This window comes from Alligator sinensis, unplaced genomic scaffold (assembly GCF_000455745.1).
Source record: "Alligator sinensis unplaced genomic scaffold, ASM45574v1 scaffold291_1, whole genome shotgun sequence".
Taxonomy (NCBI): Eukaryota; Metazoa; Chordata; order Crocodylia; family Alligatoridae; genus Alligator; species Alligator sinensis.
This window is the reverse complement of record NW_005842391.1, coordinates 420,431-445,577: the sequence shown is the minus strand read 5'-3', so window position 1 is coordinate 445,577 and position 25,147 is coordinate 420,431. Positions and strand designations below refer to the sequence as shown.

General features: G+C 40.7%; 1 protein-coding gene across 5 annotated transcripts in view; it reads left to right on the top strand.

Annotated features, from left to right (window-relative positions):
• The window catches only part of VPS13C (vacuolar protein sorting 13 homolog C), a 157,803-nt gene that overhangs the window by 18,942 nt on the left and 113,714 nt on the right, over positions 1-25,147 (top strand). For all 5 annotated transcript variants that reach the window (XR_003095490.1, XM_014522744.2, XM_025211176.1 and 2 more), the window contains 7 exons: positions 4,299-4,408; positions 5,396-5,455; positions 7,249-7,308; positions 8,284-8,364; positions 20,100-20,157; positions 23,770-23,897; positions 24,449-24,555. Coding sequence is in view for 4 of the 5 variants with exons in the window: in XM_014522744.2 (XP_014378230.1) it covers positions 4,299-4,408; positions 5,396-5,455; positions 7,249-7,308; positions 8,284-8,364; positions 20,100-20,157; positions 23,770-23,897; positions 24,449-24,555 (604 nt within the window). In the remaining variant the exon portion in view is untranslated. The remainder of the gene's footprint in view (positions 1-4,298; positions 4,409-5,395; positions 5,456-7,248; positions 7,309-8,283; positions 8,365-20,099; positions 20,158-23,769; positions 23,898-24,448; positions 24,556-25,147) is intronic.

Below are 25,147 nucleotides of genomic sequence, written 5' to 3'. Positions count from 1 at the left end.
TTTTAGAAAAGAACCCGTGTCTTACTAGAGGCTCTTTCAGACCCTTGCCTCATGGTGCAGTTCATTATAAGAACACAAACCAAAGCTGTTCCCCAGAGAGAAGTTTTCTTTATTTTTGCTGTCCCAAAGAGAATGCATCCATCCTTCTAAATCAGTGCTGTGCTAAACTTTTAGACCATGTGGGCTGGACGAGAGGCCCAGGGCTTGTTTGCAAGCTGGATCCAGTGTGGGGGTGTTCTGCAGGCTTAATTTTGCACATCAGCTTGAATGTGTGTGCCAGATCTGGCTATGTGTGTGCCAGCTTGACCCTATGTGGTAGATAGAGCTGGGGAGTCACTCAGTGCTCCAGTCCTGTCTGGCCTACAGGGGCCACATCATTCAGCCTGCATTCCGCAGGTCTAGAAATCTAGTGCCTGGGAACAACAATTAGTGCTGCTGCTGCTTTCCTGTTGCCAAATTTCTGGATCCACAGGGAGGCCCACAGGCTGCATGTATGACTCCATAGGCCAAGGATTAGGCACTGCTACTCGAAACTTCTGCCACAGGTAATCATTTAATTCAATAATCTTCTCCTCGCTACTTCACACTATCTTGCATTCCTTCAGTAGATGCTATGAGGTGGGGCTGAAATGTTGGAGCAGGGCAATTCCCAAATCTATTTGGGATCCTGCTCTGTGAAGTAATACAGATACAAAAATATCAGTTTCACAAGTGATCAGTAGGTGAAATGGCATAGCTAGTGGTAGGGGTGTAGGTTGTAGCCGTGTTGGTCTAAGGACGTAGGCAGACAAGGTTCCTTGGGTGAACTTGATATCTTTTATTAGACCAACCCGAATAGTTATTAAGCAAGCTTTCGGGTTCAAAAACCCTTCGTCGGGCTAAGGATGTCTCAGCAGTTGGTGTGTGCTCTTCCTGGATGGAAGTGGTAGTGATTCTTCTGGCTGTGTGGTGCATTATAATGCTACAAATTTAGTTTCTCGAACAATTTAATATACATGTAACATTCTTGTTATACTTTGTATACACTTAAATGGTCACTTTTCTAAATTTATTTTCATGCTTTTTATTTCTTCAATGTAAGTGATATGAGATGAGCTTATGAATACTTCTCATTTAAAATTTTTAATTTCAGTGTTGTATAAATGCAAGGTATGAGGTGGAAGTGATAGTGCTTTTTTAATATAAATTTCCCTACTGCTCTATATAGTGTATGTTAGTAAATACCCAGCTTTGTACTGGGAGAACTGCTTATTTGTCCAGGAACCTTGAACCAAAAAATAACTGTCAGAGGCCATTTAAAAGGTTACTTTTCACGGTGCTGTCAGGAAGGTTTTCTGCATCTAGGTTGTCATAACTCTTACAGAAAAATAACATAGTTTCCCACTCGTGAGTTGTTGTGGTTTTTTATTTTTTATTTTTGTTTTGTTTTGTTATCTGGGCTTTTATCTGAATAATTAATGGCTCCTATAATTTGTTAACCAAGCACACTAAAGGTGAAAGCTAATAGGTTATTTCATAAAGAGCTTAATTATGTCGTAAAGTTGTTACTTACTTAACTTCCACATCTCTTGAAAACTTGCATTAAGGTGCAAAGGTAAAGAAAAGTCAGGGTTTGGCTGCCTTGACTGCAACTGATATTTCTAAGTCCAGCTCTACAATGGAAACTAGAAGCTTTCAGGTCAATGTGAAATGGCCATAAAATTATTGATTTTAAAAGAAGCACCATGTTGCATTGATAACTGATATAATATTATGTGGGTAAATCTGCAACTATGTAGATCAAAGAACTGGTAATACAGAATAGTCTCAAAAGAATAAGCATGTTGCATGTTTCCTGCTCTTACATCTGCTTGTTTTGTAATTTTACTAACTTGAATATTTATCCTTTTCTCACAAAATTGCTTGCACTGGGAAGGACGTAAGCATAAAAAACACAAAAAGCATTTTAGGAAACCTTTTAAAAGTCATGATCACTCAAAAGGTGGGTAAAATAAGCCTCTTAAGTAGTATGTTGTTCGTCACTTGTTCTTTTTTAATAGATAACTTTTTATAAGTAGATAGCCAGTTAGAAGTCTGAATTCTTTTCATTTTCAGGTATATAGCTGGAGAATAGTTTAAAAACGATTGGTTTTGGTGTAGGGGAAAAACTTAACAGGCTTAGGGGAGAGTAACCTATGTTCTGAATCTAAAACTCCAGTAAGTATAGAAAAAAGTTTCAACGAGTTTCACTTGTGATACAGTCTTGCCAACATGGAAGTTCTTGAATTTATATATGTAGAGGCATGTGTTTTAATGTAGAGGTTGTGGTACAGTGGGAAACTATTCTCCTGGTCACTACCACAATTGTTTCCAACTATTTAGAACAGACTGCTTCCTAACATGAATAATATGCTGATATCCAATCACAGAAAGCTGCTACAGGATGTATGTCAGGAAAATATAAGTTGTAATAATTAGCATTGGTGAACATAACCTCTCCTGTGTCAAAACAGTTAAATGGCTATTGTTACTCATGCTGTTTTGAGTACTGGAAACAGAAACCATCTGGGTTACATCAGTGTATTAACTATTTTTGGTACCTGAGTTATGCCATTCATATTGAATATGCCTATTCAGCACTTAAATGTTCTATCTAGAGATGCAGTGAAACCAGTCTAAGGACCAGGAAAAAGTTTGTCGTAGACAGATCCTACAAGGGGAACTTCCCAGGTCCTCTCTGCTTGGTGGCCTCTGCTGCCAACCACGTTGCTCTGCTTGGTGCTCACACCCTCTGTGTGTGTGTGTGTGTGTGTGTGTGTGTGTGTGTGTGTGTGTGTGTGTGCGCGCACACACACACACACACACGCACACACAAAATAGTTACTATCTGTGATATACCTGGTGATATAAATAGGCCCCACACTTCCTTTCTGTTTCTGTGTTAGAAAGTTTCCTGCTTATAGAGACTACATATATGTAATTTCCTGTAACGCATGCAGGGACCATAGAAGTTTTCTGGCTTGTACAGGCTGCTAGTTTTATAGGTTCCATCTTGGATTTCATTGTATCCTAAGCTCTGAATTCACCATTGAAAAGTTGCCAAGTTCACTTAGTAATTGTGTCAACCTTGTATCTGAACTGTGCACTTAACCACTAAATTAAGCAAAGGTTAACTTGGAAGATGGTAAATTTATGTGAGTGTCTTGTACTCCTGTAGCTTGATCAACCAAAGAGGTGGTTGTATGTGCTAGTCTGAAGTCAGGTAGAAGGTAGGTCATATTTGTACCTGATAGCACTAACTAAATCAAATGTATTGGTTGCTGTCTCGGCATCTGATGAAGTGAGCTCAGGCTTAAGAAAGCTCATGATGTATACTTTACTTAGTTTTAAATGTACCCTGAGGTTTAAAACTACCATGCCTTTGGTCAACCAAAGCCGCCTTCACTCACACTCAAAAGTACTTGTATGAAGGGAATTATTTTGCCATATTATTTTTTGCCCGTATCCTTTTTATTGGTGGAACTGGGAGGCACTTTCTAAAGTACTATCTTACAGTGGAGAAGTTGCATTGATTTTTTTTTTTTTTTTTTTTTTTTTCCCCCCCCCCCACCCTAGTTTTCTTTTTTTTTTTTTTTTTTTTTTTTTTTTTCCCCCCCCCCCCCCAGCGTAAAGTTGTTTTTTTGTTTTTTTGTTTTTTTTTTTAATTTGAACAGTAACTTTTTGGGGTGTAGATCAGGTCTGAATCCTGGACTTGGAAGATATAGGTAGGTTTGTGTACCAGTAGTATGCAATAGTACACACAGATAACAAAAAACAAACAAACCACCCTACCAAAACCCATTTTGATAATATCAGTATAAGCAGAGTTTCTATGGACTACGAGACCATAATCCCATGTGTAAAAATGGGAGAAGGGAGCTGGGAAGAGTAGTTGAAATCTGTTTATCCCTAGGAAATTAAACCTAAGTCATGCTTCTGCTCTGGCACCCCAGAGTCTGCTTTGACCTTCCTCTTTAGGACTGTGAAGTGCTTGGATTTAGACAGTCACTCTTTTGAACTGGCAATTTTAAATGGTTTAAATTTGGGGTGTTTTTGTTTGTTTTTTATTATTATTTATTTAAATTACTGAAGCAGTTTGTTTTTTATTTCCTATCCTGAAAAGTACTCTAACCTGAGTAGACTAAGCTTAAGTCACAATGCTGAATGTAGGTGAGGATGTGTGCAGTTTTTGAAATGTGCTGAGCAAAGTTTGGCATCTTGATCATCAAAACAAAATTTAATGCAAACAGTGCTGACATTTGAAAACTTTTTTCTTTTAGATAAACCAAAGGAGGAGAAAAAAGATACTTTCTTGGAAAAGCTGGCAACTCAGGTTATAAAAAACGTGCAAGTCAAAATCACAGGAATTCATATAAAATATGAAGATGATGTAAGTACTCTGCTTTGTTCACTTAAACCGAATTTCAGCGGAGTCATGTGACAGTGATTTAGTTGCAGTATGCAGTTGTGCCCTGTAGCGTAGAGCGAAATGATTTTAAGCAGTCTTGAAAAAGCTTATAATATCAGATGGTCTTATAAAGTCTTAATCATACTGGGGGTTTTAGTTACTGTGAAACAAAGTTGTGGTGTGATTTCCTTTTCTCCAGTTTGGACAGTCGACCATTTTTCATGTCTGCTCATGTCTAACATTCTATGCCAAGAACAAAATAACTGTTTGAAGAACAGTTTTTGAGTATGTTTGGTACTAACTTGAACAACAATGGAACAATTTGATTGGAAAAAAACAAAACTAGGGGCATCTATACACATGCTTTGGGGTGGGAGGGAGGAGTGGGGCACTTTAATTAGATCGGCTCTGAGATTCAGTGTCGCGTGTATTCAGAGTCCCATGCTTCAAGATGGTGGTGGGGGGTGCTTTAACTGGAACTCACTTTAGTTAAATTGTCCCCACCACCATTTTGAAATGTGGGGACACTGAATATGTGTGACACGGAGGCTGCTGGAGCATGCTAATTAGAGATTTGTTTTCAGCATCAGTTTATTTTAAAATGTTCTTATTTCAGGACCTTTCTCTGAAGGTTATATTTTGACAGGAATCTGTGAAGAGCATAGTGATAAAACCAGGACAGTGGTGGGGAGGCAGTTGGGTTTTTGTGCATAAAAAAAAAAATTGGGGGTAGGTTGAGTAAGAAGAGCAGATTTAACCTTATGAATGTAAAAGGAACTCTTGCACCAGGATGTTACAAGGCTTGAGAGAGCTAAAGTGGAGGGGCTTTCTTGGATATCTCTTCCTTGTATTACTATTATAATGGCTGTAGTTTATTACACTAATGCAGACAGCAGACTTAAGAGTTAAATTCCAAGGCTGTAAAATGCATGCAACAGCCAGTGCGTTAAACGGTTGTGTGTATTACAGATCACAGATCCGCTTCGGCCACTGTCCTTGGGCGTGACACTGGGAGAACTAAGCTTACTGGTAACATTCTTGTATTTGATTTATTTTACTATGAAAATGGTTTAAACCGTTTCAGAAAAGAATAATACTGGGTCCATGTTTATGGTGTTGTACATGTAATTGAAAACTTGGATGTAAACACTGTTTTTACTAATATTGAGGCTTTCTGAGATCTACACTTGGACACACTTTTCTTTATGGGTTTCACAGACTTTTGTAAAAGGACATGTCATGCATTTATGTTAGCATGCAGGTGACACTTTCTTGCAGAGGCACTTAAAACTTTACAGTAAGTCTTTTGGTATTGCAGAAGTTCAAGGGGTTCTATGAAAATTGCAATAGGACACTTGTATTTTCAAATATTGTACAATACCACACTTTTTCCTTCATGTGGTTAACTGCTGATGTATGACCTGGTCTTCTGGCTTGGCAGAAAAGGAAGGGGAGACCTGTATAATCCAGAGATTACCCTAGATTTTAATTCCCATCTCTGACATTAGTAAAACCTGTTTGAGAGCATTTGTACATGTTCTTCTTAAATTCTGGATCTCTTGTCCCTGGCTATGGGGATCTTTTGGTTAACCAGTACTAAAACCGTCTGGATAAAAAGGATGGTTATGATGTGTTGTGCTGGTAAAAAATGATGGTAGCCATGTACAGTGATGCCTGTCCTGTCTAGGGAAATTTCTTCCTAATTTCACTGCGTGGGCAGATCAAAATGTGCTGACCAGTGAGTTTTCCAGGCCTGCCTTGGTGAGAAGGCCTGAAGAGCTTGTTTCATATGTCTAGCATGGATCAGTTGCATGCTTCCTAAGTACTGATAATGGTCTACATTCTCTCTTCAAAGTCCAATGTAATCTCAGCATGTGGTCTAAACTAGTAGGTTTTAAACCTGTGGGCATGGAACCCTTGATAAATAATGCTTCTTGGAAGCAAGGGTTACTGTTTCTCAGCTTCCCTCAGTCTGTCCCTAATTTTAGGTAAGTCTCAGCTTGGTGAACTCTGTAGTCTGAACTCTCTAGTTTTAGCTTTTAACAGTGTGGGCTTATCCATTAGATATTTAACTCAAACAAGAAGTTGCAAATCCAACTAGAGTCATGAGGTCTGCAGAAATTCAAACAGACCATTTAAGTTTCCACCAAAATTATAAGATTGGAAGTGTCATCAAAATATTGACAGGATCAGGATATGATCACATGTATGTTTGGAACCATTTCAAAGGGGAAACCTTTTAAAAGGGCACCAGCTGTTACAATCTGATTGTTAGGTATGGACAAGCTGCAACTGATACAAATGTAGCAAAATCACACTGCTTTAAAGTTAAAGTTGGAACAGTTTTGTTTTGTTTGTACTGTATCATTCTTGGCTTGACCATAACAGCTGGAATCCTTTTGAACAGCTTTAAATGTCTGTGTTACCTTTTGTTACCAACTGGTTTAATTCGTAAATGAGTTATAAACACCCATGTTGCGTTGTTAGCAGTGGAGTCATTTTATGCTAAAATAGATCAAAACATCTATTTTGGTGGGAGGGGGTGTCACTAGAAACCTATGATACAGTGACTTACGGGGTCAAAAATTCAAGACAGACGAAATAGATTTGACCTGCTTGTGCCTACAACTTACATATGCAATAAGGAGATTTGCCTGCTGTGTGTGTGTGTGTGTGTTGGTTTGCTTTTACTTAAATGTTATGCTAGCATCATAAACTTTGAAATGCTGTACATTTTTATGACAGAGGCTAAAGCCTAGCATTTAAATTGAAAATGAATTAATGAAAGATGCTGTCTATTTTTTTTTTTTTTAAACATTTAGACAGCCAATGAAAACTGGACTCCTTGCATTTTAAACGAAGCTGCAAAAATCATCTACAAGGTAATATGTCAAAACTCATTAAGTAAAGAATGAAAATTAAACTTATGCCATGCTAATAAAAGAACTGGGTTAATAAGCCTGTGAGGAATGGGGTGAGTAACATTTTGGTTCATTAAACTAACAGAAGAGTCCTGTAGTAGAATAACTTGTGTTTCTTTTTTCAGTAATGGTTAATTTCCTGCCCTGTTTCTTTTTCCACCCTTAACTTTTAAGGTGATGTAGAGCTGTGATCACTGGTTAATTACAGGACATCATTGTCAACTCGGTGGACAACAGGGCTGATGCTTGTTCTTAATTCAAGGATCCTATTAAAGTGTAGATTTACAATGAACCTTTCAAATAACAGGCTTAAGTAACCATTTCCTGCTCTTACTGTAATCTGTACTGCTCCTGGCACTTGTAGCTATGTGCATGTATGTTTATACTAAAATAATAGTTAAAATATTATGGGGCAGTAGAAGTGATGTTAGATGAAGTTAACATAGATTTAGAAATCTCTTGATGTTCTTGAAGTAAACATTATGCTAATTTTGTCCTTTTTTTTAGTAGCTTTCTCCCTCCTGAGATTTTATTTCTGTGGAATATGCTTGAGCCTCCTTTAGGCAACTGCACAGCCAGTTTCAAAAGTTTGACAAAAATTTAGCACAAGTTGCAAAGATTTGACCTCTTTTATATATAAATCCTTTAAGCAAAACAGTGAGATCCAATCTAGAATCAAAATTAGCTTGGGTTGCCTTACTTTTTTTTTTTCTTTATCCTGCATTATAATAATAGCCTTTTTGTTATAATAAAGGGAAAAACAGATTTTGGAGCATACATTTATATGAAAACTAAGTAGGCAAAACATATTGCTCCAACATCAACGGTGCAAAATATATTTTGATGGCCAAAATTCATAAGAGGAAAGCTGATTTATTACTGACTTTTGACTTCAGTGAGCTGTCAAATCCATTAAGTGTTTCTTTTTCCTTTCAGCTTTTGCGTCTTGATAGCCTCAGTGCTTACTGGAATGTGGGCAGTCAGATGTATTATCATGGATCCCGCGAACAAATACTGGTAATTATGGGGTACATACAGGAAAAGATTTTTCTAAATGTTTATAGTACTGTTGACTCAGACTGGCTGAAAGTGTAGAAATGGTAACACAAGGCATAACTTGGTATCTGCCTGGTAAAATCCTTGTAGTGTGCACTGTGCTTCAAATATCATGGGGGAAAAAAAACTCACTCAGGTAACTTTTTCTTCCTTCAATTATCTATATTCTGTAGCAGTTTAAATGTTTTGGAGGCTGATCCTGATAATACTGACCAGTTAGTGTTGACTTTGGTTAGTTACTTACTAGAGCTGTGCAAAGCTTCAGGGGCTGATTCAATTTGGAGGTGATTCGGCTCGATTAGGTGGCCGAGTCTCTGAATCCAAATTGAATTGGGAGAGCGATTAAAAAGGTCTGAATTGATTCAAAGCTTTCCGAATTGATTTGGAAAAGATTTTGGAGAGCTTTGGGGATTCGGGCAGTCTCCATTTGCTGCCGCAGGGGAATGGACCCAGACGGTACGGGGGTGGGGGGGCTAGAGGATGGGGGAGGAGACCATAGGGGGACTACCACCAGGCCCCATCTCCTGACCATGCTTACTCTCCCAGCCCCCACATGGCTGCTCTGCCCACCCCAGCTCCTGGTTTAAAAAAAAAAAGAAAAAGAAAAAAAGAGCCCCATATCCACTGGCTGCTGCCAGGCGGGGGGGTAATCCCTGCTGCCCCACGCTGCGTGGGGGGGTCTCTCTCAAGCCCCCATTCCCTGCCCACTCTCCCAGCCCCATCGATAGCTGTCCTGCCTGTCCCCAGCCTCCCGGTTTTTTTTTTTTTTTTTAAAAGCCTCTCACTCACTGGCTGCTGCTACAGCAGACTGGGGGCTTGTGAGGGCTCATGGCAGAGCCCTCCCATGCAGTGTGGGGCAGCAGGGATTGCCCCCCCTTCCTGGCAGGAGCCAGTGAATTCGGGGCTTTGTTTAAAGAATCAGGAGCTGGGGCTGGGTGGGGCAGCTATTGCTGGGGCTGGGAGAGTGGGTGGGGGATGGGGCCTGTTTGATCTGGCCGATTTTGGCGGTGCCTGAATTGATTTGGAACAGTAATTAGAATCGCCAAATTGAATTGCTGTCCCCTGAATCCAAAGCAAATACTAGCTTCTTTGCATAGGCCTATTATTTACTGCTATCTGGTACCGGGACTATAGAATTAGTGATGTCAGACCATTCATCACAATTTCTTACTTAATAAGACATAGTTCTGTACATATAAGAAGGAAACTCCATGGACAGATAGCTTGGCTGTTTAGTGGTCCTAGACAGGAAACCTGTGCTAGAGGGGGAATGTGGGCTTTTCTTTATGATGCTCCCCTCTGGGGTATGCAGGAACGAACCTCTGGTGTTAAGGAGAGGTTGAGAATGCAATGGTGCTGTCATCTAGTGAGGTATTATGGTAGTACTTGCAAACAGAGAAAGCAGAAAAGGGCTATCTGTGTCCTGGAAGACTTGGATTGAATGCATGTGTTTGTGGAATTGTGGACTCTCCTCGGATTTACGACATAATTGGTTCCTGAAAACCACATCTTAAGTCGAAACGTTGCAACTCGGAACCAATTTTTTTTTTTTTTTTTTCCCCATGGGAAACAATGTTATAATGGGGGATTGGTTCCTGAACTAAGTCCTGATACCCTATTTTCACCAAAAATAACCAGGAATTTTGTACTCAATCAATTATAGATGAGTAATATAGCTACATTAATGTATTTATATTGTGAATAGCAATCATTGATTTGGAAGGACTTCTTTGAGGTGACTTTGCTGGACTTTGTGAAGGGTTCTTGGCTGAAGTCTTCTCAGGAGTTTTGGCTACAGGTTCTTCTGCAGTCCTGTCTGTTATCTTAAAGTGTCCAAAGAAGTTTGGACAGATGTTCTCCAGGGAGATGGGTGACGCAGTGAACTTTGTTCTCTGATGTGGTGTTGCATCGGTTCAAGCATTGTAAAGTCGAAACTGATGTCAGAAAGTTGAAACAGGGTGTCAGTTTATAAATGTTGTAAGTACGAAATGTAACTTGAAACGTTTTAAGTTGAGGACTGCCTGTACTCAAGTTGGATACCAGGCCTGATGATGATTATTGTCTTAACTTGACAACAGATCCTTGTATGTATTGGTTGCCATTTTCTTGGTGGACTTAATGCAAGAACAAAGGCTTTTGCATTTTTAAAATACAGCATTTTAATTAGTGGCACATTTTATACTAAGTTGAGTTAAAGGTAGGATGGTGTTGGCTGCTATTTATAGCATTTAAATTTTCAGTCTCTGATCAACACTTGGCAAAGAGTTCTGTTCCTGTGACTGGTTTAGCACAGTCATCTTCTGTCTTACTTCTTTTATAGTATGCAGAGGGTGGCTTACGCTTTTGTAACTAGTTTGATCATCCTTCATTTTGATCTGTTTGTGATGTACTGAATGTGCTAGTGGTGTGTGGTGCCTCAAGTGCAGCTGATGCTACTCATTTAGACTGTTTCTAGGTACACTCTCCTGTGTTCTTGTCTTTGGCAGTCCTTTGCAGTTGAGGATGGTTCTTTTATGATGGGCCACAGCCATCTTCAGATAAGACTATCTGAGATTGGCAGATCCTGGTGCAGCTCAGACATGTTTGTGTGTGGGGTGGGTGGCACTGAATTCTTGATTAGGTCCACAACATCCTGTTTCTGCTGCTCCTGCTTTTCTACCTCCTGTTATTATAGTGAGGTTTTGGAGTACCTAGATTGCTGCAGCAGACTCGTCTTCTGTTTGGGGCGGTCCTGGGTGATAGTCTCCCACAAATTGACTTTGATGTTGCATTTTTTTAAAGTTGGCCTTGAGGACATCCCTGAAACACTTTCTCTGCCCTCCTCTTAAGCATATGCCTTGGGTGAGCTGGGAAAATAAAACTTGCTTTGGGAGTCTGGAGTCAGATGTCTGGATGACAGCTGGCCCAGTGAAGGCGATGATCATCTGACATCAACTTAATGCTCACGGTTTTTGCTTGCAAGAAGGTGCTAACGCTAGTGTGTCTGTCTTCTCACTGAATTTGGAGGATCTTCCACATGCAGCGTTTTACTGCTCCAACAACTTCTAGATGTTTTTGTACATTGTTCCGTACAGCAAAGTGGAGATCACGACTGCTTCATAAAGCACGAGCTTAATTTTGGATCTGATGTCACAATCTTTGAACACCTTTTCTTCAGGTGTCCAAAGGCTGCATTTGTACGTTTTGAGACTGTTGGATTTATGTGTTGATGTCAGCCTTCTGCGAGAGATGGTTTCCAAGGTCCAGGACATACTTGCCTTTCTCCAGAATTTCATCATGAATGTGCATTACCAGAGCTGGGGAAGGTTCGTTAGGAGCTGGTTGGCAGAGGACTTTAAGCCTTCTGAATGTTAAGAGTTAGTTCCACTTTCTAAGCTGTTGAAGATAGCTTGAAGATCTGCTTCTGAGTGAGTGCATGCTATAGCATCAGCTTACTGGAGCTTGGTGATTGAGGTCGGGATTGGTTTTGGCTCTGAGTTGGCATAGGTTTAAGTAGCTTACCATCCATTACATAGTTTAGTTCCACTCTGGCTAGGAGCTTGTTGGTGATCAGATGTCATCACTCCAACACTCTTCTCAGTATTCCTTGCCATGATGCTACACAACCTTTCTTAACTCTCATTTTAACCTCAAAGGGATCTGTGATGGATCCATTACTGAGAACCACTGTCATGGAGCAAGCGGAGAATGGTAACATTTTAATGGGCATCTGTACTTCAGAAGAATCCTTCACAACACTTCTCAGCTGACAGTCTAAAGCTTTCATGAAATCAAAGGAGGCCATGTAGAAAGGCTTATGTAGTTCCCGGCATTTCTCCTGCGGTTAGCGAGCTGTGAAGATCATGTCACCTTGTGCCTCTTGATGCCCTAAGCCCACGCTGCGATTCTGGGAGGAGCTGTTCAGCAAGTGGAAGGAGATGATTCAGGAGGGTTCTTGCAGTGATCTTTCCTGTGATGTACAGCAAGATGATCCCTTTATAGTTTCCACAGTTGGACTTGTCTTCTTTCTTGAAGATGGTCATGATCATGAGGTCCTCTGGGATTTCCTCATCATTCCCAAACCGTAAAATGAGGGCGTGAATCTGTGATGTGAGCTCCTCTCTTCCCTGTTTGAAGATTTCTTTGGGGATTCCATCTGTTCCAGATGCCTTGTTGCTATTCATTTGCTTCATTTGTTGTTAGAGGGGTTCTGAGATCTCTGACTGGGTGTTGTGGAATGGAGTTGAGAAGGTTTTCAAAATGCTTCTTCCATTGGGCATTGATGACTCCCCTTTTCTTTGATCAGGTCTCCTCCATCCTTGGGTCTCAAGGGGGTTGGTCCTTGAGTGCTTGGACGGCAGATGGCTTTGGCACTGAAGAAGCCACACTTATCGTGGATGTCAGCAAGATGTTGAATCTTCTTAGCCCTGTCTTCCCACCATTTGTTTTTCATATCGTGTGTCTTCCTTTGGACCTCTGTCTTGGTTTGTTGGAGATTTAGTTTCTTTTCCTTGGAGTTGGTGTCATCTTGTCAAGCACAAAAGTCCTTGCACTTGCTATTGATCAACTCTTGGATCTCCCAGTTATTCTTATCAAACCAGTTTTGATGTTTCCTGGTAGAGAATCCAAGTGTCTCTTCACAGACACTGATAATGGTGGCTTTGAGGACACCCCATGTGCTGCTGACATTCTCTCCTTGTTGGTTAGAATTCACCAGTTTTTGTTGTTGTTGAGGTGGTGGAAGAGGTCTCACTTCCTTGAATCCTTCAACATTGATCTTCTGTCGGCATTGCTTCTGCTGCAGCTGTTGTTTGGCAGCCACTTTGAGTAATATAACTGAGCAGATGAGTCGGTGATCAGTCCAACAATCATCAGCTCCTAACATAGGTTGGGTGATTCAGACGTATTTGCTATCCCAGGCACAGACAGTGACAGTCAGTCAGGTGTCAGTGGTTAGTTTGTGGATGTTGCCATGATGTCCTGTGCCTGCTTTTCTGGTGGAACAGGGTGTTGGTGATGGAGTCCATGTTCTGTGCATTTGGTTGGGGAGGATGTGATTGGAGTTGACCTTTCCTACTGCTTTCTTGCTGGGTTTTTTTTTTTTTTTTATTCTGTTCCAGAGGTTAGAGTCCCTTCTGACTCTGTTGTTGAAGTCACTGAGAAGAATAAGTCTGTCTTACTTTGGAACATCAGAAAGGACTTGATCAAGTTGGGTGTAGAATTCCTTCTTGTTTTCATCTGTAGTGTTGCGAGTTGGGGCATATTTGCTCCCTATCAGTTTAGGACAGAAAATTAATGAGGTGATTTGTTAATTCTGATGGGGAACTTGTTGAGTTGGTTTATGAGTTAATTCTTAACGGCAAAAACAATTCTGTGAAGTCTGCTTTCTCCTTCCTGTTTACTCTTCCAGAAGAAGGTATAATCACCTCCATGTTCTTTGAACTGCTCATCTCCTGCTTGCCAGGTCTCGCTCAGTGCAGCTAGACTGTCACCCGAGTTCTCGGACCATAATTGCAGTGTGGTGCTCTGACCATTCACTATTAGGGTTGTCCATGAGCGTCCTAATGTCTCGGGTCTGAAAATGATGGTATCCATGCTGCATCAGTGACCTGGTTGGACTTGTATACAGCATTGTTTTGTACAGAAGAATATGGAATATGGTAGGTATAGATGTATGTACATATGTAGTTGTGCTGATGGTAAAGCTCTTAATAGCAATGAACTGAACTGTTAATTGAATCCAGTAAAAGTGACAATCCCTCTATTTAGTCAGAGCAGGGGTATCAAAGATCCAGTCTGTACAGCCCTATCATTTGTCCCCTGGGACTAGAGTTGACCCACACACTGCAGGCGATTGTGCTAGGTCAGACCCAGGTACAGGGTAGGTGCCACATGCAGTGTGGGTCCTGGATCAACTGGCGTGTGTCCTGGGCTGGTCCCTCACCAGCACTGCATGCACCAGTCCTGGACCGGAAGGGGTGAGCATTGCATGCACTATGTATGGCATACTGGGGTTGGGCCTGGGGGGGAGGGTCTGTGGGCGCAGCCTGGCCCATGGGACAGATGAGTGGTGTATGACCAGTCTCATGAACCAGCCCTGCATCTCCCATCTGGCCTGTGGGGCCAGTTGAGTTTGACATCCCTGATTGAAGCGCAGGGAAAATTGTATACAGAATCTTGCAGAATCATTTTGATAGATTGCTTATGTTCTATTGTTGGGTAGAATAGCAGAAACGTAATGGTTAAAGATGCATATTGGCTCTATATATACCGATTCATGTGCACGTCTAAGAGTTAAATGGACACTTATCAGAAATATTTCCCCCTTTTAAGAAGTGTATGTTAAACATGGCCTTTATTCACTTTCCTTCTTGCTATGCTAGTGGCACCATTTTTCCAAATCAGTCAGAAATAATCCAAATATACAGGGAGATGGCATAAGACAAGAAGAACAATCTAGGACTATATGCAGATGACGTTATGTTTTTCACTAGCCAGTTGCCTGTCAAGAATGATGCGGGGGTGGGTGCAGATGGGGACAGAGGCCTGCGTCCGGCTTCCTCCCCTTCACCTTCGGGGCCGGGCCCGCTCCTCCTTTCCTCCCTTGTGCTGCTGGGCTTGGCCCGGTACACCACCCCACCACTCTCCCATTTTGGGGCCGGGCCCACTTCCCTTCCTGTCTGCCTGCCTCACATTTCCATGAATCATGGGGAGGAGGGGGATGAAACACGGCCACTCAGCAACCCATACTACCACCGCATCCGGGTAGCGGGGGGCAAGGCCAGCGCTCTCTCCATTCTATCGCCACCCCCTGCTCCTCCTGCTCCTTCCTCTCTGTCCCCACTGTCATGGCGGTGTCAGGTCCTGCTCTTCCCCCATGGCGTGGCTGGTCTGGGCCTGTTTCCCCCCCATGCCACCGCCGCAGGTCCAACACTGTTCTGCCCCCAGCTTGTGCTGTTGCTGCCTCCAGCTCCTCCACGGAGCATGGGGGGCCTGGCCTTGGACTGTCCCCTTTGTCCCTGCTGTCGTGCTGCCACCTGTAGTCCGAACGCCACCTGCAGTCGAATTGCCAAGACCGCCAATCTGAGTGCGAATAAAGTGTTCTGGACAGACAGACTATGGCTTTTATAATATTAGAATTTCAAAACAAATTAATATATACTCTCTGAACTAATAATATATGTCAGTTTCAGGATTTAAGATTAACTACGAAAAATCAGAACACCTAGACAGTTGGTATAGGACCAGATGTGCATGTATGAATGCATGCACAGTGATAAATTTAAATGGGTAATTTTAATTTCATTAAAATTCTTAGAGGTGAATATACTAAAAAATGGTAGTATTGGCACAGTTCTAATTACATTCCTTTGATTGAAAGAATCAAGAGATTTAGAAAATTGGTCAAAATATGGAATTTCATGGTTGGAGAAAATCGCAGCAATATAAATTAGTATTTTAACTCCAATTTCCTATTCCAAACTTTTCCTCCCTTAGATGAGTGACAGAGTATGACAGGTATATTTATTTGGGGAAATAAGAAAGTTGATTGTAAAAATTGCATCCTGCAAAAACCTCAGGCAAAGGGGGAACCATTTCTAAACCTTCCTGAGAACTCTGGAACATGTGTCCTGGAACTGATCACTCCATTTCAAGTGGTTGCAAGAAGTACAGTTGCAGAACCCTGGAAGAGATGAGACACCTGTGGAATTGCTGACTAGTCTGAAAAAGTTTGGGAGATTTTAGTAATGTCCTATCAAGTCGGTGTTCTGCAGGGTAGAAGGCAAAAAGATGCTTATTTGGAGATTTTTAAAGTTGGCTTCAAACAAATCTTTTGCCTCCAAGCCCTAAACTTTTTTCTATGTTGAAGTGCAAGTTTTATGTGGTACCACTTGAATGGATTTGGAACAAATTTTAAAATTAAAAGCAGGGATGAGAAGATGAGACTTGCGTTACGCAGTTATAGGGAAAGGGACATGAAGAATTACTGTATGGAGATAAAGAAATACAGGGGTTTGGCCTCAACTGGCCCTCAACTGTTGGCCCTCAACTGTTTGGCCCTCAACTGTTGGAGGGGAGGAGTGGAAGGAAACACAAGACTTCTGTGAACTTTGATTCACATTGTGGTAGCACTGTTGATAGAAAATTCATGTCCATCTTTGTGTGGATTTTGGGGTATTGGATATGTTTTTGAATGTCAACTCTGTTAATGAATCCAACCCATAAAACAAATTCATTTTTCTTTTTTTTTTTTTTTTAAAAGAATGTTGATTGGCTACAGTCAAGAGGCACCAAGAGCAAGAGTTCTCTTTACCCTTTGATGTAGACACTCTTCCCATTCTGCTGCTTTTCAGACTCTACTACTAGGATACTAGTATGCTAAGGGTGGTGAGTGGAGGAAAGGACACTTAAGGAAGAGATGTCTTGCAGACGGAAAAAATGAGTTTAAAGTAAAAAGTATTTCTTACTATCTAATGTTTGTAACTGCTACTAAAACTACTTCCCATCTATTTAAGTTTTTGGACCCTAAAATTTAGAAATGGATCAAGCAAATTAAACAGAAGTAGTATATTTAGTTTGAAAATGACATTTTCAGTGATTTGTAAACGCACCACTCAACTTTTTTTTCCTTTGTACAAGACTTTAATTTTTAATTTTTGCCCAAGCTGTTTAAAGAACTTCTAACTTACACTTTTATTTTAGTATACCCTGTTTCCCAAAAGACTAGTTCTTCCTTGTAAACAGGATATTTGGGTCTTAATTTTAAGCATTATTATTAAATCAGCTGCTTTATAGCAGCTAATTAGTCTGTTTTGTAGAATAATAAATTGTGCAATCCTTTTCAATCTGTCACTTTGGTGCAACAGGCTACAGGTTTCTAAGTAACACAAGCATAATGTTGTTTGCAAGATAAGTTATTGTATATTTAATATCCCTATTTGAAGTTAGTGTTTATTAATAAGCTCTGCAGACAGGAAATATGTTGAAATACAAATATTGTGTGAATAGAAAAAGTACCTCATGACATTACAAACGAACTACATGCAGGGACTGGGTAGGGAACATTTTGAAGAAATTGTTGCAACAATTATTTCCTGGAGTCAAGTTTTTTAATCTAATATCTTGTTATCATTTACAATAATGAACACTTTGTATGAAATACTCCCTATACTTTAGCAAAGCCCAGTAGGCAAATAGTAATCTAGTTCCTCTGGTCTGAATGGTATTTTTGTTTTGATAAACTAGGCTTGAGTCTAAACATACTTCATTGTCCAAGCTGTTTTTTTTTTTAACTGGCTTTTAAGTTTTTCACTGGAGTATAATTTCCTTACTTTGAATTGTGTTTATATATCAGTTTCTTTTACAAAGTACGATTGCCACTAAAAAAAACAAACTAGAAGTTAAACCTAAAAATTTTAATGGAAACATTGCAGTTCAGTTCTCTTCAGGATAAGCTAAAAAAATACTTGGTCAGTTACTAAAGGAATTGGAACTTGTGGTAGAAATGTGGTATGTCTTTTAATAGACCAACTAGATTTTTTGCAAAAAGAATTGTTTTGGTCAGTTACTGGAATGTTGATCAAAAAAATGACTAACCCACAAGGATATGGCTATTATATACAGCTCCAGGGCCAAAAACATCTTGCTTGTCTTCTAAGAAGTTTGGGTAACTTTTTTATTTTCTCAATCCCTCATTTTTTAACTCAGTTTGCAGTCTTATTCAGTGAGAAGAACTCATTACCACACATGGGATATAAGTTCCATATTGTTGACTGTGTTGCATCTCACTGTTGCTTGTTAATGTATATAGCAGTGGTCTCCAACCTTTTTAAGTAGGAGATCATCTTTAGGTAAGTCTTTGGGAAGGGAAGGAGGGGGGCAGATTGAGGCAGAAGGGGAGAAAATTATTTGGGGGCACATCTCCCCAGCAGGTAAGTCCCAACCAGCCGGGGCCCCAATTAACTTATCCCTGCTCCTGCGTCTACGGCACTGTCCTTCACCGTGGGGAATCTTGATCTAGCTCCTGCCCCTTCCCTCCATCGCAGACTGACCTGCTGGGCTGGGGCGTGCATGCACATGGGCACTCAGCCCCTCACCCCAGCCTTGGATTGACTCCAAGAGGCTCCCAGATCTACCAGTGGATTGATATCTGGTGGTTGGTGACCACTGGTATATAGTGAGAGTGGTTCCTCCAAAGCAGTGGTTCCCAACCTTGGGTTGTGACCCCATTTGGGGTCACAATGATAAAAAATGGGGTCACAAAGATGCTCAACAGTGTTGACTAATTACGATGAATATGCTTCCTGCTTATAAATATGCAACTTGCCCATGGCATTTATGGGTCCATGCATTACAGTTGCAGCTCTAACTCGGTGCTTGTATATTACAGGAAGTTAATGTCATTTTGGGGTCTCCGTGCATCATTTTGGGTTCACAAAGAGTTTCCAGTATTTAAATGGGGTCATGCTGAGGAAAAGACTGAAAGCCCTGCTCCAAAATATCAGGAGCCACCTGGGAGTGAATTCTGTATACGTTAATGGGAAATGGAAGTGGATGGGAACTGGAAGCAGATGATGTAGCCTGGATGCTGGAGTTTTTATATACAGCAAAAGCTTTGTTATCTGGCACCCATGGGGAATGTGGGGGTGCCAGATAACAAAATATGCTGGTTAACTGAGAGGCCTGAGCAGGTGTCTGTCTGTTTAGGCTGCCGCTTCTCCCGCCACATCCGGGGCGTTGCTGGCTCTCCCGCAGGCCCCGAGGGACAGGGAGGCAGGCCCCATGCAGCCTGCTATGTCCCAGGCTGTGGGGGCTTAGTGAAACAGGAAATGCCCCAGTGGGCACCTCCAGTTTCACTTTTACCTTACAAACTGGCATGCCAGTTAATAGAGCATGCCTACTTGTAAGGTCCTGGTTAAGGCAGCTTTTACTGTACTGGTGTGAAGGGTGAGTATTTTGGGCTGTGCAGCATGCTTGGATGTTGCAGACTTGCGGTAGGTGTTTGTGGCTTGTGGTGGTCTGTTGGAAAATAGGTACTGCAAGTACTAAGGAAAGGCATACCTTGGTTTGAAGACAGTTACGTGATATGGGATTTCAGTATACGTGGGTGGTAGTATATCTGCCACAGGGTCCTCAGTGGAGCATCTGCTGTAGAGAAACATGGCGTTGTAACGTTGTACAATTGGATTAGTGCCCGTTTCCAGCAGGATGTAAATAATGACCATTTTATGATGACTGGTATGTATATTTCTTCAGTTTTGGATACCTTTATTAACAACATACCTTCATAAATGCTGAGTGTTTGAAACTTTTTTGTATAACTAGTGTAAGTTGTCTGTCTTTTTTTTTCCTTTCTTCTGTTACATTGGTTGTATTTGGGAGAGCCCAAGGCGCGCGCGTGTGTGTGTGTGTGTGTATTTTATATATATATAAAAAAAAAAGAAAAATCTAAAGTTGGCATGAGTTGAGACTAATGATCTAAGAAGTATGCATGAGGAGGCAAACTCATGTTTTACTGAAAAGTAGAGAAAAAAAATTAAGTCATGTTTAGAAGAGACATTTGTTAATCACTGGGAATTCTGAGAACTCCCTTGCTTTAAACTTTCTTCTCAATGTGTCATCTTAAAATTCAGGCTCAGGTTTGCAACTCAAAACAGGAACTTACCTTATCATAATCAGTATAGGCGCAGTGACTTTCATCTTATGTTCATTTATAGGATCAGCTAAAAAGAGGAATTCCTTGTAGCAGCAATCGGCTTCAAAACTATCAGTATAGTAAGTATGGTAAACAGTGAATTTATCTTGCTCCTCTGAATTCGTTGTCATGATTTTTGGGTTTTCTCTTTCTTTGTGGTTTTTTTCCTCTGTCCATCTACCTTAGAGTAAACATTGGGGTTCAGATTTTATTAAATTAAATCTCCTGCTTTTGTGACCTGCAATAATACTTCTGTGATAACATGAAGAGGGCAAAATGGGGGCTTCAAGTATTTTCTGTTACATTAAGACCATGACATAACAACCCTGATAAATTCAAGGTTCAAGCACTGCTTGGGCTATATAATTATTAGGTAGGCTTGCAAAAGGCAGCATAGAATCATAGAAAATGAGGGTAGGAAGGGACCTCTGGAGGTCATCTAGTCTAACCCCCTGCTCAAAGCAGGACCACCCCCAACTAGATCATCCCAGCCAAGGCTTCGTCTTGGTGGGTCTTAAAAATCTCCAAGGATGGAGAGCCCACAGCTGCTCTGGATAATCTGTTCATAGATGTTAGGGTCGGAAGGGACCTCAATAGATCATCAAGTCCGACCCCCTGCATAGGCAGGAAAGAGGGCTGGGTTTAGATGACCCCGCTAGATGCTTATCTAACCTCCCTTTTGAAGACCCCCAGGGTAGGGGAGAGCACCACCTCCCTTGGGAGCCCATTCCAGACCTTGGCCACTTGAACTGTGAAGAAGTTCCTCCTAATGTCCAATCTAAATCTGCTCTCTGCTAGCTTGTGGCCATTACTTCTTGTAACCCCTGGGGGCACCTTGGTGAGTAAAGCCTCACCAATTCCCTTCTGTGCCCCCATGATGAACTTATAGGCAGCCACAGGGTTGCCTCCCAACCTTCTCTTGCGGAGGCTGAAGAGGTCCAGGTGCCCTAGTCTCTCCTTATAGGGCTTGGCCTGCAAGCCCTTAACCATACAAGTGGCCCTTCTCCGGACTCTCTCCAGGTTATCCGCATCCCTCTTGAAGTGTGGCGCCCAAAATTGCATGTAGTATTCCAACTGCGGTCTGACCAGTGCTCGATAGAGGGGAAGTATCACCTCCTTGGTTCTGTTAGTCATGCGTTTACTGAAGCATGATAAAGTGCCATTAGCTTTTCTGACGACTTCATCATGCTGCCGACTCATGTTCACCTTGGAGTCCACTAGGACTCCAAGATCCCTTTCTGCTTCCGTGCCACCCAGCAGGTCATTTCCTAGGCAATAGGTATGCTGGACATTCTGATGCTTTACTACTTTCCTAGTGAGAGTATTTCCTAATAATGACGCAGCACATTACCAAGAGCGGGGAACCTGAACATTTGAAGAAAGGAAATGTTTATTCAGGTGATTTTAAAATTTTAATGCAAAAGTTTGGAAACGGTTTTTTTTTTTTTTTTTTTTGAAGTGTTTCTTGATGAATAATCCAATACCTTTTTACTGAGTTAAGATGGGAAGAGCTTCATTCAGCACAAGTTCGCTTATTTTCCATAGATCAGCAAGGACATGGAAGACGCTTTAAAAACAAACGAACGAAAAACCTGAAACAACTTATCTTCCTTACATGTCCTTTACAAATGCCACCCTCATTTTAGAGTTGTTGTTGTCAAAAGTTTATAACAGGTAGTTGAACATTACATTAAAATGGCATCATAAAAAGCAAGTCAAAGTTCTATATTCCATGATTATGTTGATATCAGTTATTTGTATTTAGAAGAGGGGTGTCAAAGCTGTGGTCCGTGGGCTGAATACGGCTCCTGGAGTCCCTTTTTCCAGCCCCTGATGTTACCTCTGTTTTGTAAGTGACCAATCTGATGTTTGCCAGACTAGCCCTGTGTGTAAGTCCCAGAATGCACACCATGCAGGCATTGGCTGTGGTCCTGGATGCACGCCACACCAGTCTCATGGTCCAGCCAGTCCAGGATGCAAGCTGCATATGGTGCCTACTCTGGCTAGTCTGGGATGCAAGCTGCATGCAGCATGGGTCCTGGCCAGAGCAGGTATCACATACGGCACAGTCCTGGAGTGGCCAGAGTGGGTGCTGGCTCTGGTATGTGGGGCTGAGGGTTCATGGGTCCCCCATGGCAGATCAGTCACTTGCTCTGGTGTTCATGTACTAGACCTGGCAAGTGGGAGGGGTAGCAATTTCTGGGCCTTATTTGGCCTGCAGAACCAGCTCTGTCCTGTGGACTTCTCCAGTGCCACTCATCCAGCTTGTGGGCCCAGATGAGCTTGACACCCCTGATTCAGAAGCTTAGTTAATGAGTTGACAGAACAGAAAAATGACTTGGGCAGTGAGCTAATGACTGTCTTAAAAAGTGGTAGCGAACAGGGTAAGAAGTAGGCCTAGGTTAGAAGCTTAAAATAAAAGCACAAAAGGAATCGGAACTCATGGCAGAGGTGATGTCTTTTATTAGACCTAGATATTTGCCAAAGATATTCTTTATTTGCAGGCTTCACTTTTTGGAGAAGCTGTGAATCAAAATGACTGTGATGTGCGTGGCTTCGAAAATTAGGATGGTTTTCAGTATAAAGAAATTCCAAGAAATACGTCTTGGTTATAAGTCTGTAGAGTAAGTGAATGTTGTCCTTCACATAGCTTAGTGATCAGTTACACGTGCTAAGGCCTCTATTGTTAATGTATTAAGTGTAATGTATGAGACTATATCCTGTGTTACTAGAGGACTATTCCATAAGAAAATAAATTAATGTGAAAAATCTGTTTTAAAATACTGAGGAACAAACCCTTTCTTTTTTTTGTTTTTTCTTTTAAAACAAAGCAAGTTCTAAGCTGCCTTTAAAAGCCCTTGTTTACCAAAGTGTTCTGTAACTGCTAGAGGATAACATACCGTTTCCTTCTAAAAATCCAAATGATGTGAAAACTGGTTTTGACAGTCGGGTCACATACAGATGTTCTGTTTCTCTTGGCAGAGTTGCTGCTCTCCAGGAGAAACTGTGAGCATACAAATGTTCAGGTTCTTTATCCCAGAGCAAAAATGTCCCCCCGGCTTTGCAGCATCAGCACTGCAAACTCTCTGCTCTTCAAAGACTTGGCTTTTGAAGGTCTGTTCAGGCATTGCATATCCAGATAAATTTTTCTACCAGGAGAACAAACTTGGGAGAAATCTCTCCCAGATCATTTGAACGTGTACACAGTTTTAGTTATGTTAATCATCAAGGCATTTTCTTGTCAGAAAACACTGCAGTTGCCATTTCTTGTTTAATTTAAAATTTTAATGCAAAATGTAACTCATAAAGAGGTACAGATAACTTACACATTTTGTCTAAAATATTTGTCTGCTAGTGTGATCTATAATACAAAACCCATAATTTTTATGGAATTTAACTAAATACAACAATGTCTTAAAGCATGTGTCTCTGTACTTTTGTCATTTTGACAGATATTAAGTTGCTTTTCTGTGTTTAAAAAAAATAAAAAAAAATAAAAAAAAATTTAGACCACATCCTGAACCTGCAGTTCTTAAATAGTTATAGTACATTTTATTATGCCTTCTCATTTACTAGATATGGTGGACTCACCAAATGAAACCCAAGTGGAAAAAAAATCAAATTTTTCATCCCTACTGTTTCTTTGTTGGTAAAGAGAACTTAGAATTAATCTTTTAATTTTAATTTTGAAGTTTTTAGGCCAGTGTCGGCCTCTGCCAAGCTGTACATCAACCCACATGCTGAAACGGAATTAAGAACTCCAAAACTTGACTGGAACATGGAAGTACAGCGAATTGCCATTGAGTTCACTAAGCCGCAGGTAAGTTAACTGGCTGCTTTTTTTTGAAACTCTGGCTATGGTTGGTGATATCAGCTCTAACTATTAAAACAAATGTTTCTGTTAGTTGTCTTCGCACATTGGTATGGTGCCATCTAAGTTGCATAATGATAACCTTGGCAAAGTGCATCTGTCGTCATTTTCATCTGCCTGTGTAATAAGGCATTTCCTGGAACAGGATCCTGATATAACCCAATACTGTGTGTGGGCTTTCTGGATAAGATTCAGGTGATCCATGTTTAGCACTTAAATTTCTGTTTTCCACAAATAAGGTATTCTCATGGAAGATCTTTTATGTCTTTGGTCTACCTGTTAAAAATTTTTTCTCACCAAGTCAGAGTTACGTATGTTGAACACTTTTTTTGCTTACGTTTTTAAGACGGGGTAAATAAACAGCTTTGTGTATTTTGAGTTACTGGGGATTAAATTCACAAAAATAAATTAGATGTAATCTAGATGATGAATCATTTCTAACTAATCAATGTAAATTTATGGTAGTAAGAAAATAATATATATTTTTTTCATATATCTAGTACCTCAGTATGGTTGACCTTCTGGAGTCCATAGATTATATGATTCGCAATGTACCATACAGAAAATTCAGACCGGCTGTACCTCTACATAAAAATGCCAAACAGTGGTAAGTTGTTCTAAGCACGAGAATTCAATTAACAAGAACTATGTAGCTACAGGATTACTTTAGTAATAAATGTTGTGAAAGCTTGCATATGGATCGTAACTATTGTTCACGTTTCCCTGCTAGGGAAGCCCCTTGACTCCTAGAAATCTTTAGTTGCTGTTAATGTAATTTAAAAGTAGACAAAACGGCTGAGTACTTCATTGACAACTACATTTTAAGACATTTATTTTAAAAGAAGGTGAGGGAAATTATTTTATAGAAATGCCCACACAAAAGGACCAAGTCATGAAACTGGCTGTCTCCCATCCACATACCTTCAAACTAAGTAAATGTCAATCTTTATTTTATTTTTTTTAAAAACGTTTTTGTCAGGTGCTAGGCATACTTGGAGTCAAATGAGCTTCTTTGGCATGAGAATTTAGGCTCATACATTACTGTGCTAGTTCTTGGGCAAAGTGTTTATTTTCCTTCTTTTCTTTTGAAGACTTGAGTCCCCATCTTACCCACCCCTCTTCTGTAGAAACTTCTTTGACAAGTTGGCAAGATATTAATAGTCAGAAGTGTTTTCCTTTAATGACAGTAGGACACTCTT